The 19,654-nt window shown below is 35.9% G+C and overlaps 2 protein-coding genes across 2 annotated transcripts in view; both read left to right on the top strand.

Annotated features, from left to right (window-relative positions):
• The first annotated feature begins 3,087 nt into the window (after positions 1 to 3,087).
• LOC138334850 (uncharacterized) lies at positions 3,088 to 7,711 on the top strand. Its single transcript, XM_069283624.1, has 6 exons — positions 3,088 to 3,194; positions 3,712 to 3,850; positions 5,464 to 5,624; positions 6,374 to 6,525; positions 7,049 to 7,286; positions 7,455 to 7,711. Exons 2-6 carry the CDS (start codon positions 3,720 to 3,722, stop codon positions 7,589 to 7,591), a joined length of 819 nt encoding a protein of 272 aa, XP_069139725.1. The 5' UTR covers positions 3,088 to 3,194; positions 3,712 to 3,719; the 3' UTR covers positions 7,592 to 7,711.
• A 3,551-nt stretch (positions 7,712 to 11,262) lies between these two features.
• The window catches only part of LOC138334429 (serine-rich adhesin for platelets-like), a 34,011-nt gene continuing 25,619 nt past the window's right edge, over positions 11,263 to 19,654 (top strand). Inside the window, exons 1-8 of the mRNA XM_069283094.1 lie at positions 11,263 to 11,400; positions 11,698 to 11,798; positions 13,289 to 14,394; positions 14,636 to 15,127; positions 15,320 to 15,617; positions 15,967 to 16,007; positions 17,519 to 18,479; positions 18,655 to 19,371. Coding sequence (XP_069139195.1) covers positions 13,340 to 14,394; positions 14,636 to 15,127; positions 15,320 to 15,617; positions 15,967 to 16,007; positions 17,519 to 18,479; positions 18,655 to 19,371 — 3,564 coding nt within the window. The 5' untranslated portion in view covers positions 11,263 to 11,400; positions 11,698 to 11,798; positions 13,289 to 13,339. The remainder of the gene's footprint in view (positions 11,401 to 11,697; positions 11,799 to 13,288; positions 14,395 to 14,635; positions 15,128 to 15,319; positions 15,618 to 15,966; positions 16,008 to 17,518; positions 18,480 to 18,654; positions 19,372 to 19,654) is intronic.

Raw genomic sequence — 19,654 nt, 5'->3', positions numbered from 1 at the left:
TGTCTACACGGTAACGAACTTCAAGTTGGCGACTATCGCATTATACATTTATGAAATTCTTCTCTAAGTACTGAAATAAAAACTTCATAAACTCGTTTCATCAAATGTTATAGGAACTGATCACTGATTTAAGATCCAATATGTATTTGTAAATCTCCCTTAGTTACGAGAACGACACGCTATCTTAAACACAATCGAAAAAACTGGTGTAAACGAATGAATCTCCAAGCTACTAAATTATGCCATGACGGATATCTGTGTCAACCCATGAATAGATAGCACACTTCAATCACGTGTTACCGTCCCTGATTTTAGTTCGCAATACATAATTGTCCTTGTCCAGATTAACCAATAATAATTATTTTGTCACTTTTATTTAATTTCTATGTAAAGATATTATTTTCTGTCAGACATATAGTCCTTATAAATAAACAACAATTGCATGTTAAATGTTCATTCAAGGTTTGCGTGTTTTCATATCAACCCCCAATGGTTAAGATTTAGCTCCAGAGTAGAGCAGGAAAGTGATATAAGATGTTACCAAATATGACCCGCAATGAACCAAATACAGATGGAATGATACAACATATATTTATCTGAATATTTTCATTTCAACATGTTCTTTTTGTATCAAATATATAAAATGGGATCGTGTACAACGTGTCCAACTTAATTTAAGCCCTCCCCCCAAAAAATCAGTAAACACATACACAACAAGATGGCAATATATTTACATGTACAATTTTGAGACGGAGAGATAGACAGAGACGGAAGGGTGAGGCCGAAGACAGGCACAATAAGATATACACATAGGTAGGGGTAAGAGAAGGGGAACGCAGTTTCGTGATCGTCTTTTTTAAGATTTAATTTACTAAAATGAAACATTTTCTTATGCCGACAGCACTAGATTAAACTATGCATTTGTCGGTGCTTTCTGTTGTTTCACAATTCTATCACACACTATACCATGTTGTCGTCCTCATATCACTCCAGGCTATCTGAATAGAAGGACAACACGTCGACCAGGAAACTTTTAATTCGAAAATTTCAATCTTTTGTAAAGGATTCGATCAAATTAAAAATTATAATCATACACATACACACTAGCATAATGCTTAACCTTACATGTTTATGTTTTGGTATAAATACTTGTAATTAAACATAACTTTTATTTCGTAAATATATCTTTGTTTTGTGAACATGTCTTCGTTTAGTGAACTTGTCTTTGTTATGTAAACAACTCTTTGTTTTGTAAACATCTTTTGTGTTGAAAACATGACTTTCTTTTTTAAACATCCCTTTGTTTTGTAAACATCTTTTTGTGTTGAGAACATGTCTTTCTTTTTTAAACATCTCTTTGATTTGTTAACATCTCTTTGTTTTGTAAACACCCTTTTGTGTTGAGAACATGACTTTGTTTTGTAAACATCTCTTTCTTTTATAAACATCTCTTTGTTTTATAAACATCCTTTTGTGTTGAGAACATGTCTTTATTTTGTAAACATCTCTTTGTTTTGTTAAAAATCTTTTTGTTTTTAGAACATGACTTTGTTTTGTAAACATCTCTTATTTTTGTAAACATCTCTTTGTTTTGTAAACATCTTTTTGTGTTGAAAACATGTCTTTCTTTTTTAAACATCTCTTTGATCTGTAATCATCTCTTTTTTGTAAACATCCTTTTGTGTTGAGAACATGTCTTTGTTTTGTAATCATCTCTTTTGTTTTGTGAGGGGTATGTAGTTTTTACGTTCATCGTGGCGGTGTCATTAAAGAAATGTTTTATGTATGTTATATATTTTGATAAGAGTACTAGTGGGTATTTTTATTTTACCAAACTCGGTCGAGTAGTCTTGTTCCAGGCATGGTACTCTAGTGTTTTAAACGCAAGAATCTCCAAGCGACCGAATCATTCATTAACAGAATTATATCAGCCCACGGATCTGTCACTCTTATAACACATGTTATCGTCCCAGATTTTAGTCGCCAATACATAATGGTACAATGAGCTACACAGACATATTGTCTACAGGCAAATATAGGTCAATTTTACATGAAGACTTGTTCAGGTCAATTTCAGGAAAATTGCTAAAGATAACAGTTTCAGGTCAATTTCAGATTTCAAAGATTTTTCCATGTCAAATTGACCTGAGTAATAGTATGTGAAAGCATCAGTTAATATCAAACGTGTATCCATTCTTACAAAGCAAAATGTTAACATAAACATGTATGTCTGCATGTATAATTACCTTTCTTACTTTTTCAGAACATGCTGACCATATACCTTAAAGCCACTTAATTGCCGCGAATTTAACTTAAAATGAGGACATACAATTTTACAATTTAAAAATTTTGCCATTTTGACCGTCATTATTTTTTCTATATTTCGCGTTTTGAATGTTTGCAACCATAGCAGTGTCTAGCGATTCAAGCACGAAAATGTCTAAGTGGAAATTAACGACTCTACGGTCGTAGTATTAATTTGAAATTTCATCGAATTTAATTCAAAGATACTCCACCGCATAAATGATATTCATCATTTGAACGATAATTTGTGTTTAATCGTGTGGACATATGTCTAATTAACACAAAAAAATGTAAAATTACTTATTTTGCCTTTGGTGCATGCGCAATCAGTACTTCATTCCATATAAGATATAATGCCACGGAATTTTTTCGGGATGCAATTAATTATTTTTAATATTTTTAACTTGAAGTAAAAATTAGAATCTCAAACTTTTTTATAGTGAAAAAATACCATTTGTCAGCGGTGGAGCATCTTTAATCATCTGTATTGTTGAAATGTTTTAATTACTTTAACAACCAATACTGACTTATGTCCATGATGAACGAATAACTTTATGTCAAACGTCATCACACAGTTATTGCATTATCAATTACATTCGTCTATGTTCACGAAAATTGGAATGGTGACATGATGCAGCTAGCTTGGCCGCAATAGCGTTAAGCTGAGCATATGATTATGTAATGACATAATTATATAATCTGTATAATGTGGTTTATAATGCTATTTTGACATTGTTATCTAATTTGATGATAATGACCAGCCTTGTTTTTGTAAATTCCATAGTTTACCTTGGAATCTTCTCGATACAGGAATGTTACCAACAGTATATAATTCGATCGCAAACCTTATACGTTGTAAGATAGGACTGACTGACGGGTTTCCACTACAGGTATGTTGTCACATAGGTTTATTAATATAATGATATGGCATATATATCACATTTAATTACAACATGATTTTTATGCTTAATATATACATGGATAATGATATATGACAATGAAATAACCAATACATGAATTAATTTGATCTGGTAATTACACAACGCAATGCCATTCTATCATGCTTGAATCTTAGCACCTTTTGACAATTTTGAAACGAAATTGCATAAATTTGTGCAGGCATATAGGCAAAAGACATCCACTGTCTATATACGTGATACGTCTATCATGTCTTGTTTTAATTATACTTCAATTATTACTTGTATTAGAACACATATATAGGGTAATGGGATAGTTGTTTACGAGTCAAAACATTGAAAATCTTTTAATCTTTAAGCCCCATGTCGACCAATCCCTGCCTGGCAAAGAAATAGGTTCTGAGTGAACTTCGACATGTGGTATTGCTTTTTCCATTTAGTAAAATATTTCATCATTTGGAGTGACACGTAATAACTTATCACGTTTCAGATTCCATCATGAAGCTGGTCTTGGCTCTTACTTTACTTGTTTGTGGGGCCTGTGCGCTAAATGTACACGAAGCTAAGAAGTTTCATAACAGTGGACAATATGGAGGTACTGTGAGCTACAAGGACAACGGGGATGGCACGTAAGTACTCGGTTCCATTAAACCACTTTATTGCCGCATACAATTTGCTCTTCAAATCTTTTCATTGAGTTGTATATTTTGTTCATTTTTATAAATGTTTCAATTAGTATATAAAAAAAACAACTAGGCTACTGGTTTTATGAATAGACGTTTCTATATCTAGGTCAAGTTTTATATTTTCTTTCATACCTACGGGTGTAATACTAACTGGTCTCGGGCAATACACCCATGTCGCCTGTACATTTGTAGCTGTATAGCATGGCTACCCCTGCAATAAAGCCTCGTGACGTCACGGCGTCAACAAAATTACTATTGTCTCAGTACATTTTACACCAACCCCCTTAGAAACTATGCTTGGTTTACGTTAAAAGATACAAACAACGGGATTTACATTGAAAAGATATCACGCAATTTTCATGTATGTAGCATTGACTTGCATGACGGGTAATGGCCTGGGCCAAAGTATTATATAACTGAATGCAGTAAAGATATCGCATGTGTGCTGTAAAAATATATTTTATTTTCCGAACTAATTCTGAAAAGAAAGAAAAAAACCGCCCATATGAAAGATTTTTCCTTAACATCCCCTTGTATATCTCCGCTCTTCTTATTTTCTCAATTATTATTTACCTCATGCTTGCTTTCCTCTTTTCTATGACTTGGCAATATTAATGCTTTGTGTCTCAGGTAGCTGCTGCGTTTTCTATGTATAACTGCTGCATCAGTCTTCATTAATGTAACAAAGTCGGGTTTTTTGTCTTTCAATCTCTTTTATTCACACACATAATCATTGCATCCAAGGTTACATGTTCAACTTTACCCTACACTTAATAATAACATATAAGATAACTTAACATGGAAAATGCATATAGAATCTACCAAACGTTACATAGATACTTATAGACTTTACCGTGACAACAACTCACACTATACGATCTCTATGAAATGATCTATACTTCATATACATTGTATCTCACTAAAACCTATAATAAATACAATTTGCTTTACATTTATAATATAATGGAACAACATGTATATGATATACGTACTAAAAGAGTTTCATGGCAATTACGTACATGTATATACGTTAAACATTTACCTACCCCAACAATGGGTCAAGTGCACTATATATACCTCAAGCTTGCAGCCTTGCATTATAGGTGAAGTGTATATATATTAAAATATTAGACGAGTCTCTGTTATACAAAAAGTATAGTATATACGCACTGTGTGGACTATAGTACGTCCGTCGCCGTCGATGTCAAAAGCCTAGTGTCTATATGCCAAAATGGCGGCAAAACGTCAAAGACAAAGCATACAACCCAAAACGAGACATCAAATCATATCCCATACCTAAGTACATGTATATCACGTGACATAGAAATATACATAACGAACACGTGACAGACTTGACTATACAGACAAACGTATATACCACAAGCTAATTATATATATAACAATATCTATAGACGAACACACAGTAACAACATCGCACGCGCTGCGCGCTATATCATACGCATACGATCCAAAGTTAAAATAAAACAAGCATTTATTAAAACCCTGCTACGTTAATAAGACCGACTAAAACCCTATCAAGCATTCCTTATCTTCAGAATCACGTTGACGTCGAATGGTCTCCCTGACCATCCATTTGAGCGGGTGAACCCGAACCATCCCGAAACTCGCAGCGACGTCTACACACTACCTAAAGACCCAACATTTGCCCATAGCACTGGATGTTTAGCTATGGGACCAATCGGAATGACTATTACAGGTATTCTTGATTATAGATATAGACCAATCGGAATGACTGTTACATTGCACAGGTTTTCTACATCTAGAAATATGGGAATGGCTATAACAGCAGGGGTCGCGGTTGCCGAGCGATTAGGATATTCTGACATGTTACCACAAGCTCTCCACTTCTGGGTTGCCAGCTTGAATTCCATATGAGGCAATTGCCAGGTCCTGACCACTGATTGGTGGTTTTTCTCCTGGTACTCCGATTTTCCTCTACCAACAAAACTGACACGTCCTTAAATGACATTGACTGTTAATAAAACGTTAAACAAATAACACCAAATAAAACCAGACTACATGTATAACAATTATACCAGCTATATATGTATTGTATAATCGGAATTAATTTAACAAGTACTCTATACTTGATGTTTACATAGTTTATATAAGGACCAATCCAAATGACTATGACAGCTATTGTAGGTGCTTATACATTTTGTACATGTATATGGACCAATCGGAATGGCTCTAACAGGTACAATGCATACTACATGTTTGTAAATGTTCGTGGTGTCTAATGCATTGGAAAAAGCGAAGCATAATTGAGAAAAGATGTGTTAAGTAATGACAACAAAATTGGATATCAGTGATATCATAATTGTGATGCCAAGTGATTAGTCAGCTATATGAGCACGTATATCGTGTATATAATCGAATTTGATTTTGAGATACCAACTGAAAATACTTACTGTATTTTTTCAAAACGTGAATTTCTGTTCATAGGATCGATGATCTACGATCCTTTGGATGCTGATGGAGAGAATGCAGTAGAAGGTCCAGGACGGGAACGATTTGACCACTACGGGGGACACACTGATAATCATGGAATATACCACTACCACAAGATTCCAGGGAGCTGGTTATACACTGGAGAGGTGAGGGGTCAGAAGTCATATACCGGTTATAGTTCAAATAGAAGGAAGTACATCTCAAATAAAATCAAATTGTCAAGTTTACAAGTCATATGAGGTTTACAATTCAAAAAACGTTTACAAGTCAAATGAATATATGGGCAACAGTTCAATGTGGTTTACCTGTCAAATGAGACAAAGAAGGTAAACTTGACTATGAATACAAAATAAAAAAATGTCAAATGAGTTGGGTAAATGGCTTGGGGTTATATGTCCAACACTGGTTTAATATTTGCTTGTTATAAATGTACTGCATTTGTATATTGTCGGACGAGGAGAATGAGTGTTTGTGTATTCTTTAACAAACGTAAACCTCGCAGGAAACTGTATACCATTCTTTTCTACCCCACAGATTCATGAAAACAATATATATCTTCAAAATAGTGTTCGCTTGACACAATAAAGGAAATACGGTTACATAATATCAGCCATCTTTAACATAATTTTATTACCAAATATTGAACATTATCTGCTTTTCGATATATAGGCGGACGAACTCCTCGGCGTTGCCTTCGACGGATATCCAATCTACGGACCAATGGCGTCAGATCTCGGACGTGACGTCACTAACAAAGATCTTGATGAATGTCACGGCCGCATGGTGAATGGAGATTACAGATATCATGCTAACACTGAGTTTCCTTACTATCTCGGCTGTTATAAAGGAAAGACAACTCACATCAATCACGTGCGCACACAACACGGTATTTGCAACGGCACCTCGGGTAAGTTTAACATCCGGGTACCATTCCAACAGCGTGTACTATAAAGCAACTTCATAATTTCTCTTTTTATGGCCAACAAAATTTCCGCAGCGTTTTCACGCTCAATAGTATTTTCACTATATTTTAAAGATTACCATATCTAATAGATAAATATTTGTGTATTTACAGCTCTTCCTACATACGGCTACGTTTGCGCATGTCCAAGAGGCCAGCATCCTCCGGCCGGTACGCAACACCACGCTCCACCTGATGGGTCAGTTTCTGGTAACCATCATCACCATCCTGGGGGATTATTTGGCAGGTAGTACGGGAGAAGTACCTAACAAAACCCTTACATGATAATGTCAACGAGTTTTAAAGCGAACTATATCTATGTGCACGGAGACACATGACTTCTGGAACAATAAAAAAATTATAGACATCTCTATGGTTCTTGTGATTTTTTTAACTTTCAATGATCTAATTAAGTCCTCGATCTATTCAAGCTCATCTCGACAGCACGCCTTTTGGTGTGACAGCGATAGTAGATAGCAACGACATCATGCAAGAGACAACTTGTGTTTAGTAAGTGAAGGTATTACTTGAATGGTTCAAAGTAATAAAGAACTGAACTAAACATATGCATTTAATTACATAGTTTTAATAAATTCTACCACAAAATATTTTCGACTTTACTATCAAAACAAACTGATATGATATGGTAAGTCTGATTTGCGTTTCTTGAATGAAAGGAAGTAAATCAAACATTTATTTTAAAGTATGTATGCATTTTATTTAATCACAATTCCTGTTTTCGGAACTTTTCAGTACATGTACAATATCGATAATAATACATAGTATGTATATTGAAATTGTTCTTCGACAAAATGCAAGTACGTATATACATATCATATGACGTCGAAGCCATGTAGCAATAAAGATAATGTCAATTTATAAAGACTTGTAGTAAGACCATTTAATGTATGTATTCAGAACATCTCCCTTTAAAGTTATAACAAAGCCAGCTTGCTGTATTTTCTTCTTTATTTACTTCCAATCTGTAACTACTATAGTATAATTCAATCGTCATTGTTGGTAAATAATACTCCAAAATAACCACTCCACACTTTCTCATAAACCATTGATAGACCTCTCGACATACGAACAAGACAATGGAAACACAGTAAGTAAACCTTTAACAATCGTTAATGTTTCATTTCTGCATAGTTATTTCACTGCATTACAAATCGTCCTAGTTTTAAATGTTTATGCGAATAACAATGCTCGTTACAAACACTAAAGATTGACTTTTTAAAGTTTTCTTTGCTGTATCATTCTGGTCGTAGTTGATATTTTAGCGTAATAATGCATGTATTTGCCTCCATGTTATGCCAATATGTCATGTAAGGCATACGGATAGCATTATACTATTCTTTTATAAGAGGGAAATATCTTATACAATTTACAACCCCGTCACATTTCCGAGAATATTTCACGAATCAACAACTGTAGAATATGAACACATCAATATAGACATGGAGTGTTTCATTGACAGCTATGTCTGCAATCTATGAACTGATATGATTAGGGTACATCTAGGTTTATCAGTGAGTCTCTTTGTCTATTAGCATGGAATCACGGAATGAATTATTTATGTACGCACCTGGTTTAGGAAAGTAAACAAACTAACACATATCAGTACGATAGGATATTGTATATGTTGAATGGGACTGTTAGAACTTAAGCGGAGTTTGATTGGCTGGATAGCTGATTACGTTTAACGTCCCATTAATTGTCAAGGTCATTTAGGACGGCGTATGTAAAGGTGTTTGTATGTTGTGGGTTATTACGATATATTTTTGTTGTGTCTTCTTCTAATAGTGTCTTGCCCTTTTTATAGTGGTATCCCACTATCGGACTGTCAAAACCACCAGACAAGCACACAAACCCGGTCACATTATACTGACAACGCAGTCGTCCCACTCCCTTTTATGTTGAGCGCTAAACAGGAGCAGAAGCAACCACTTTTATAGACTATGGTGTGTCTCGGTCAGGGGACAGAACACAAAGGCTACCTCAAGGCATCCAGGCGGAGGAATCTGTTAATCCATCTGACTATGGACACATATTTCTTCTGAACAATAGCAAGACAATTTAAAACGCAAGAAAGAGAAAGTAATAGATAGATTGAAATGAAAAGTTTCTCTCCTATTTTATCGGACCCGAGGTATTGTAAAATATGACGTTCTGGGTTTATTCTGCCACGATATCGAAAGCTTTGTATAATGATGAATACCAGTGTGAATACTTTTATTCTCGTAAATTGATGCATCATATCGGTAACACACATACTGTTGTTTTGTATCGAATACCACAGTTCTAAATTAACAAATAAAAAAACACTTAATACAGCTACTAATGTTATTTCTTTTCTTATTTTTTATTACTTAAACTAAAGGCGGGTATAATAGTATCAGGTTCATTAAACAAAACTGAACTAATTTAGCGAGCTCGTAGTTATAAGATCGATCTTCAATGAAATACATTGTAAACACAGCATCTCATCGACCGTAGCGGGGCCTTCCTGCAGGCACTCAAATAAAATACTCGAGTTAAAACTGCGGTATCGTACCACAATATACTGAACTGCTGCCTGATAACAACGCTGTCTGTCAAGAAAAAAAATACACTGTACAGGTTCGTGTACTATATGAAGGATACATAACTCATTATATCAGATATCTTATAAATCATTCATCCGCCTTCTCTAGATATACTCCATCAGAATGTTATATTTGACAGATACTGGTCGGGATGGCTACCCAGAATTGGAAATGTCCACATGGTTTACAAAAACAGTATTCAGTGGATACGTGAAGTGGACATAATTATACGCCGAATTTATCTCTTGTAATGAACGTTGGATAAGTCGATATTCTGCACTCTACCTTTGTATGTACCCAGTTCACATTTGGCGTTTGGTGTACTATCTATCTGTTCTGTCTTATATCATGTTATTAAACATCGCTCTGTATCAATTTCATAAATGTCGATATAACAAAGTAGATAGTCAACACGTATGTAGAACATCGAAAAGTATTCAATTTGAACATTTGAGAAACATTAAATTTTTCATTTTATGTGTTTTTTTATAATTTGTGAATTAGATGTATCCTTGTAACCGTTGTACATCATTGTTACGTATTCTATTAATGTATTATTTTGGGTTAGCAGTTCCTAATTATACCAAGGTCGTAGTTAATCCTTGTAAAATACTTATATGTACATGTATTTAGAAATAATCATTACGAGGGGTGGAGGCGCAACGTCCTGGGATATGGAAAATGTAGAAACTCTTGATGGATCCAAAAGAATACAGAGGCCTCGCTTATAATCCAGGTAAATATGTAAAAGAGCGAGTCCAACACGGTAGTTCCTTCCAGTGAGCCTGAGGTTCTGAGGACGGCTCCCTTCGAGTCGAAACATGTCAACAACTATCTGATTAAAAAATCAGCTTACTGGAAGGAACTACCGTGTTGGACTCGCTCTTTTACATATGTATTAAGAAAGTTGATATATCCGATACCAGACTATTTTGTTACTTTCGAAACAAGACATGAAACGGCCGAGGGCCAGTCTAATAAGTATCAGATGTAGCACAATGGTCACAACGCGCTCTACATCACGACAATATTAATTCACATAACAACTTATGTTATAATGATTGAAGTAATTGATTTCCGTGCTTACACGTAACCATGTAAGCAGTGTGAGAGGATGTACAAAATTGTGTTTGTAGAGCTTGGTAATCTGTATTTAGAGGTATGTACACCTATATGTTTTCTGGAATCTAAAAATAACTCCCGAATTATGATCTCCCACTCAGTGAAGAAACTATAGTAGCCTACCTGCTCACAGAACTATCTCTGATGCTGTAACGATCCCAGTGAGTGGTGATGACTAACTCAGCGGCTGTAACATCTTATCCTCAGAAGTCACAAACGGAACATCTGTCCAGGTATTTCACACTTCAAATCGAATCCACCTCAGGTAGTCAGTGTACAGCGTCTGTAGTCAGTGATGTGTCAGTCTCTTGGTGATGGTCTAACCAGGACAGTTTCAAGTCAGGAATAAGGTAAGGTAGTGCCTAGTTCTATATATAGAATGAGGATCCTCCCTTGGTAGGTAAAGTTATACCTATAGTTTGGTATATAGAAACAGAGAATCTTACAAGAGTGGTAATGTTATATGGAATGTATAAAACGAAAACAATAATTCGATATGCAATAAGCCGTTATGCGCGAAGCATATGAAATTATTCAACTAGTTTAATAAATTTCAAATTACCTATGCACTCGTGTAAGATAATTGTATTGATCACATAACTAGTATTTATGGAAATATAGACAAAACTTTCAATTTCTATTTGTAGAAATGTATATAAGAGTGGCGAAATCAGGTTATGCTAAGTTTACACTGTGTTCCCGGCGACCACGGTAGCCCTGTTTGCCAATCGTGTGACGTCATATATTAGTAAGTCGTCATTATTATCTTTTACGTAAAAATAATGGACATTTATCCGTTTAGACATTTGAAAATTGATACAAAATAAAATAAAAATTAAAATTGTAATCATCCTCATATTACATTATATTATATTGTTATAATATTGATTTTATATTATGAAACTTATGATTCACATCTGATTGAAGAAATATTAAATAATTTCTTTAAAGTTTTAAGATACCATTGACAACAGATTCAGTATCTTTGAAAAGTGAAAAGATTATAGCATTGTTTTGCTTGTACTTGGTGCTATTATAGAAATAGAGCACCTTATCCTGGTAGTTTTGGTATAGCATATTTATTTGATATATATATATATATATAAGAACATATGTTACACAAACAGTAAATAATCTGTGTGATGTTGCGATGACTAATACGGTTCGTACATTGTCATCTATATCACACCCATGAAGATGAAGATGACAAACCGTACTAGGCATTGAAAGGTCACAGAAAACTTTCTAATCACTAACTGTTTAACCAATTACATAATCTTTACATAAACCTATTTTCAAACATGAAGAAAATATTGAAAACCTACACCCAAGACGCCTCCATAAAAATAGATCTATAAATTGTCAATAACATGAAATAAGGCGTGACAAAAGAAGTCCTACATAGATTTGTGACATCTGTGGACACGACTGTTCCTTGTGTGGTAACAGGTGGTACTGCCCAGGGATAATCATACATCAAGCTATCAATACTCTTCTTAAGGCATTGTATTTCTGACGACAAAAATCAATTACAAACCGTGTAACATCAGAGTTGTTTCGGTCAAGATTATAAGACTCTTTCATATGTGGATGTGAAGGATAGGGATCTTCTTCCCGAGGGTCACAAATGTAGTAAAACCCGAGGCTTGTCGAGGGTTTTGCAACATTTTGTGATCCCGAGGGTATTTCGAGTATTTTTCTTTCATACCTCGACGTTTTAATTCAATTTTACAACAATAATATCCCACCATTTTGAAATAAATTCGAAGAAATCCATGGCTGAAAGTCAATTTTTCATACATAAAAAATTACATGATATTTTCAACATCTTTTATAGTAAAACCAGTCAAGTTTGTGAAAAAATGTAAAACATTTACCGAGGAAATAGAAATTTTGTTGACGCCGTGATGTCACGAGACTTTATTGCATGAGTAGCCATATGCAAGACAGCCTCAGGCGGCATGAGTGTATTGCCCTAGACCAGCCAGTATTACACCCGTAGGTATGAAAGAAATATCACTGTTTCGGTAATATCACAATAATAATGTGACTGCATAGGTGGGTATAGTTAAGATATCATCTGAATTTTCTAGTTCCACTATCCATCGGTGGTTCATGAGTACTGAATTTATAATTATCATGGACTGATGTTTGTATGATAATATGTATTAAACACAAGAGCAACTATTCCGAATGTCTTAATATATAATTTGTTTCGTGTGCAAACTATGTTTTCAGATATAAAGATATTGCCTTGAAGTCGTAACTTTGCCCTACCACGGCGTTGTCATGGAGAGTAATAAAAAACGGACGGATTCCCTAGCATCCAGCATCAGTACTAATGACACTGATATCCTTAGCGACATGATCCCGTACCGATGTCCAAAATGTGGTAACCAGCGAAAATTTCTGGCCTTAAGGGATCTAAAACTACATCTTGACGTCGAACATTCATTTAAAATGGGATGTGTCAAACCTCGCTCACGAAATGACGTTTTCAATCACAAGACAGCAAAGAAGAAACCATTAGTTACGTCTGGAAAGTATGTGAAAACCAAACATGGAGGCAGATTTTCTCCGAGGTCAACGGCAGCAGAGGAAAGTCACACATCAATGCTGAAATATTATGATGATGAGGCGAAACGTCTCGAGATGAAGGTAAAAATGGCAAAAGAAACAGAAATTAAAAATAAGCTTAACCGAAATATTTTGCCAAAATCTAAGGGATATAATCCTAACGGAAGTCCTGCGTCCAAAGGAGATAACTTTACACACAGTTTTAATAACATTAATAACCAACTACTAAAATCAAGACACAAGGAGTGGCGAGCCACCGAGGCCCTTTATCAGGCAGAAGACATCATACAAGGAGTAGAGGAAGCCGCAGAAAACAGATGTCTTGACCAGCAGGTGGTCATCCGTGACCTTGTCAATGACCTTAGACAAAAAGAAGGTCAACTAAGCCGTGCTAATAATGACCTTGATAAAGTAAGGCGCGAACGAGAAACTCTCTTGCTGGAGGTCGAAGAGCTATTCTCGGAGGCAAACACAGGAAATACTGTGTTAAGGGAGGAGCTCGGAAGACGGGAACACATGTTAGGGGATGTGAATAGGCAGCTTGATACCCTAAGGACCAGAGCACGCATTGACCTTGACCGGAAAGAGGGTGAGTTAATCGCAGCGGAAGGGCGTGTAGAAGCCCTGGAAAAGGAGAGGGAACGTTTGGTTCAGGGAACAAATACCTTGTTAGAACAGGCTGACAAAGATCGCGCCACCTTACAGCAGACAGTACAGACCAAGGAACGACAACTCCGTCAGGTTAATGAGGAGCTCGAAAAACTCAAGTAAGTCGTAATCATATGTCACCATAACAACAACTTAATTATTTCAAAAATATAATATGATAATTAATATTATATACTGACATGCCTACCTGATTCGATTTGAAGTGTGAAATACCTGAACAAAGGTAAATATAAAATAAATAATCTTGACAAAATAAATAGGTTTCAGAATAAATGAGAAGATGCCAGTAAAATATACATCCATACTATAAGCATTGACCCTCGAATCGTTTGATTGTAGAATTGAGCAGGGTGATTTGGTCCAGGAGAGTATTGGTCTCTACCAGAAGGCCAATGAAGGAACAGCCCGACTGCAGCACCTCGTCCAGGCCAAAGATAACCAATTACAGGAAGCTTTCCAGGAGTTGGAGAGTATGAAGAATGTTCACGAAAAACTAATCTGGCAGTCCAAAACACTAACAGAACAAGCCGATAGTAGTAACCAAGCACTCACAGAATTACTTCAAAGTAAAGAAAAGGAACTTGAGCTAGCAAAGCAAAAACTGGCAAAAGTCAAAGAAAGCAATGATGCTGCTTTTCAGAATGTTTTAGCAGAAAAGGAAGCAGAGCTAGCGCAGTCACGAGACGAACTGGTTAAGGTCAAGGCTGAAATGGCTGCCATGTTGGAAAGTGTTAAGAACCTAACGCAGAAAGCTAGCAACCAAGACGTCAGAATGACAGACCTGCATGAACAAGTTCAGCAAAGAGAGCAAAAACTACAGGAAAAGGAGAGGTATTTTTTCCAAATATATGAGCTGTATACTTCTTATACTCAATTGATATGAAATGAAAATTTAATGTAAAACTAATATTTAATTATTGTTAGAAAGTGGATTTGAATATTTTCGTCCATTATTTATGTTCTGAGTTTCATTATTTTTTTTATTCTTTATTGTTTTTACTTTTTATCATAATTTCTTTGAAGGGATCTTGATTCGCTTAAGAAGTTTCTGAGTTCTGCCGCTGAGAAGGAGGTTGTCGCCCGTAGCAAACTCGAACAGTTTATCAGTGGTTTGATTGATCGGGCTGACAAGGCAGAAAGCGAGTTACACAAAATCAAAACTAGGTCAATGTCTGAAGTTGACCTGTCAAGGTCACAAACACTTGGTGATGTATCCGATGTCTTGGAATCCGACCAGGAAGCTCCGCAATCACATCATCGTAGTCAGACAACTAGAGCAAGGTCACAGGATTCAAGCATAAAATCGCTTGAAAGCAACAAAGTAAGTTCCAAAGGCATCAAATCGTTAAGATAATAGCAAAATTGATATCAAGAAAAAGCTTATGACCTAAAACCCATAAAAACACCCACACACAAATTAAATAAACCTGCATATAATAAAAAGATATCTGAACGTAAACACGCGGGAGATAATCGTTAAATGTTCGTTTGCTGTGAAGACTGGTACGGTCATTTTTCTCATTTGGTGGTTAGCTTGCCAGAAGTTTGCTTACCATATTTTTGACATAATAGTTTATTGTAAAAGTAGTTATAAAACGAAATGCTTGCTTAGTATTTTATCACCCAATACAATAGAAAGCTCTGAAAGTTAATGAATTTTGTCTTTTCAGCTGCAGATGAACTATACACCAACAGATAATGCTTCAAGAGGGTGAGTTTATACCTTCAAAAGAATAACGTTCACGATGAAATCAGAGTTAATATATACATTTTAAGTAAAGCATCAATTTATCTATAACTCTTTCACCCTAGAAAAGTCGTTAGCGGCATCCCTCTGAAAGACTTCAGAAGCCAGGTGTCCTACCAAATACGTCGTCGCCAATAATGTTAAGATAGTTTAGTGGTTTGTCATTTTGGATGTTATAACAATGCCAAATAATTTATTTTCAAAGTCCTTCTTCAATCCATTCTGGTGTTACCGATCTGATCGTCTGATCGTTCCACATTGGGAACCAACATTAAACAACTTAAATTAGAAATTCGCAAGGGCTGTTAGAACCAGTACATGATACGCTTTATAGTTGTAATTAATATAGGTATCATCTGATTTTGCCATCTAGAGCACCAAACTAATACGGAAACTCTAATTTCATATCAAACTATTTAGCTTCAATGTACATATTGCAACTGTTCGGGTTCAGTAAAGTATGAATATCACCACCAGCATCCCAAATGATAATGTGTACAAACTGGAGACCATATATCATCGTGTGGTAACCATCTCTTGTAACCAAGTAATGTAATAGCAAATTTCAGTTTCGGATCATAAGAATGCCGGCACAATACATTGTACTTCATAGCCCTTGGATAAATGACATGTACATATTATAATGTATATTTAACTTTAATCTAAGCACAAATACCACAGAAGAGTCTTCAGAAAAAGCCATTCCTTTTCTCTGCCTCCAGTCACTTTTAACATTTTAACCGCATCAATGTATAGATGTGTTATAATGGTACCATTTATCGGTCATATCTACGCCATGACACATCACTACATGGGCCCTATAAGTACGAGGCCTTTTAGGTACCGTGCTAATTTGTACTTGTCGGTCTTGTCACAGAATTGGTAACGTGGTAGATCCTAATATTCCGTATTTTATCGTAATTTTACCGTTATCATCCTTGACAATCCTGGTTGATTCTTACCTATCCGTAAAGCAACTTAACTATATCGTGCTGTGTCGTGACAATCCGCATCAAACCGTATTGTTCCTTATTAATTACGTAGCTGAACCGCAATATTACGTAGTTAACCGTAACAACCCGTTATATACTTGATACGTTCGGTTTAATACGGTTGTGATAGGCAGTAACACGGTTCAGTACATTCCAAAACGGTTAAGTAAGGACATACCACGGTTGTAGCCGGTAGTTTGTCACGGAACTGAATATACTTCCAAGTGTAACTACGGAAGACAACGGCTACTATACGGAAATCTGCGGACCATTACAGAATACCACGAATGATGCCGGATTGTATCCGTAGCTAATCCTGCAAAGTTATCCGTGAATGTGTGACCGGGGCTTTACTGGTGTTCATCATAAATAAATACAGTGTTAAATCAGAAATGTATAGGAGGTTGAATTTGAACTTAACAAAAAAGACTATGCTGTATCAAATGATTGCTAAAATAATGTTTTCATTATTTGATATTGCAGGCAAAATGCTAACGATTTCATTGGTCAAAAGAGTAACCAACATCCCGATAAAAATTCGCCTCCCTGGCAAAAGATTCTACGGAAGAATTGTCTGAGTGATAGCTACAGCACGGAGGAGTCCGACATGGAGATTTTAAATAACGAATCAGACTTTAATGAAAGAGCCAACGAAGGACATCAAATAACAAGGAAAGATAATACTAAAGTGGTAAAGAACGGAAACAAACATAAGAAAAAGGCTGCTAGTCAACAAAATTCATTGTTTGTACCTGATCAGCAAACTGTATCTGACACAACCAGCCGACCTTCCCCTCAGATGAGAGGATACGGTAAACATGGCAAAGGTCAATATCACGATGACAACGATGCTCATCCTCTGACGGATTCCAGGGCCCTAGGGAATAATGTACAAAGTAAACAATTGTCACCGAGAATGGAAAGAGAAGACGGCGTTTTCCATTTTGGTCAGACTAATAACGAAGAATCAGAAAGTCATGGTTCTTTTGGAAACTTATCTCGATCCCACATTAGCTATAGTAAATTACCGGGCACTTTGCCAACACAAAAACCTCATGAGTCAGAAAAAAGAAATGTGCAACACTTTAGCCCACAAACTTTGAATGTTAATAGCACTACTACTGCGTCCGGATATGAAGGACATTCTAATAGCGTTATCCCAGAATGTAACGGTAATGCCTTACAGAAACCTCTAGCTACCGACATGTATGATCAGACGACACTAGCAATGGTACATCCCCCGCCACTGCCGATGGTACAGGGACGTGAGTTTGACCGAAGACAGTATGTACCACGCTCCAAAAGTGAATCGGACTTAAAACATACACATAATTCTCAGCTGCGAAGTTTGCAACTAAACCAGCAGTTCAGAGACTCCTATTTAACTGCTCCGCCAGAAGAGATGAACGTGCACAATGATTATCGTGATCGTTCCCATAATTCAGTTCGAAATATGGCTCCAGGAGTTCCCAATTTTCCTGTTTCTCAGCATCGACAAATAGATATACCCAGTTATACCGCCGACTCATCATATTCACAAAGACACCTTACTGGACCATTCGTAAACGTTACGGGTCAAAGTAACATGGCGACAGATATTTCAAATTCACAACACAAAGGCCATGGGTCAGGAAAATAAATCGATGGAAATTTCAAGCTCAGAAAGGCATCCTATTGGACCATTCGCAAAGGTAACAGGTCAAAGTAATATATCGACAGATACTCCAAAATCGCATGTACATTCTGTCGGACACTTCGGAAAGGTCACAGGTCATGTTAATACAGTGGATGATGTTTCAACCTCACAAAGGTACCCAATTGGATCGTTTGCAAAGGCCACAAGTCAAAACAGTAACCAGAACACTTTTTTAACCCCTCAAATGTTTTCTGGAGGTGAAAGACAAGGTCACGTAAGTAAGATCCAATCAAATGACATTTCTGGAGTTCAAAGTCATTTAACAAATAACGTGCGGTCAGGTCAATCTTTCTCTGGTCATATAGGTGAAATTCAACAGGGTCAAGGTCAAACAAGACGACCAGAAGAAAATGACCGATCATTTGGCAGTGAAAGTAAAAGAGATGGACGTTCAAGTGGTCAGGCAAACCATGTAATGTATATTCCAGTTGACACAAGAACAGGTCAGCCAGTAAATTTATCAACAGTGTCTCATGGAATTTCACTCAGTAAGAGTTCAAAAAACCAACAGACGCCAAAGGTACCGGGACATTTCGGAGTCGAGCCGTATGGAATGCAGTCACGCGAATCTGAGTTGAACAAATCACCAGCATTGCGTCATCCTAAAGGCGTGACGTCATCAACTTTCGATCATTCACAGGTGGAGATGCTTCCTACCATTAGCTTGTTTTAACCACATATTTAACCACCTAGTTTTAGTTTTGCTTGGGTAAGCGTTTGTTTCCTTTTTTTTTATTTATTTACATTTCGGTTTACAAACAATTGACAAAAAAATTAGTGAACAAATTTTCTATATTTATCATTATATGTATTATAATGTACAAATGTACACATATCATATTATACCTCATCTAAAATATTTCATTCTTTCATCAAAAGCAAATAACAACTATTAGACTAATGTGTAATTGTCAAAACTAAAA

This window comes from Argopecten irradians, chromosome 11, assembly GCF_041381155.1.
Source record: "Argopecten irradians isolate NY chromosome 11, Ai_NY, whole genome shotgun sequence".
NCBI lineage: Eukaryota > Metazoa > Mollusca > Bivalvia > Pectinida > Pectinidae > Argopecten > Argopecten irradians.
This window is presented reverse-complemented; position numbering and strand designations above follow the sequence as displayed.

What these genes read in the sequence shown, in the direction of transcription:
- LOC138334850 (XM_069283624.1), top strand. Translation starts at nt 3,720, where the DNA reads ATGAAGCTGGTCTTGGCTCTTACTTTACTTGTTTGTGGGGCCTGTGCG. An exon ending in GCTGGTTATACACTGGAGAG is followed by an intron (nt 6,526 to 7,048) that starts GTGAGGGGTCAG and finishes TTCGATATATAG; the next exon opens with GCGGACGAACTCCTCGGCGT. An exon ending in TATTTGCAACGGCACCTCGG is followed by an intron (nt 7,287 to 7,454) that starts GTAAGTTTAACA and finishes GTGTATTTACAG; the next exon opens with CTCTTCCTACATACGGCTAC.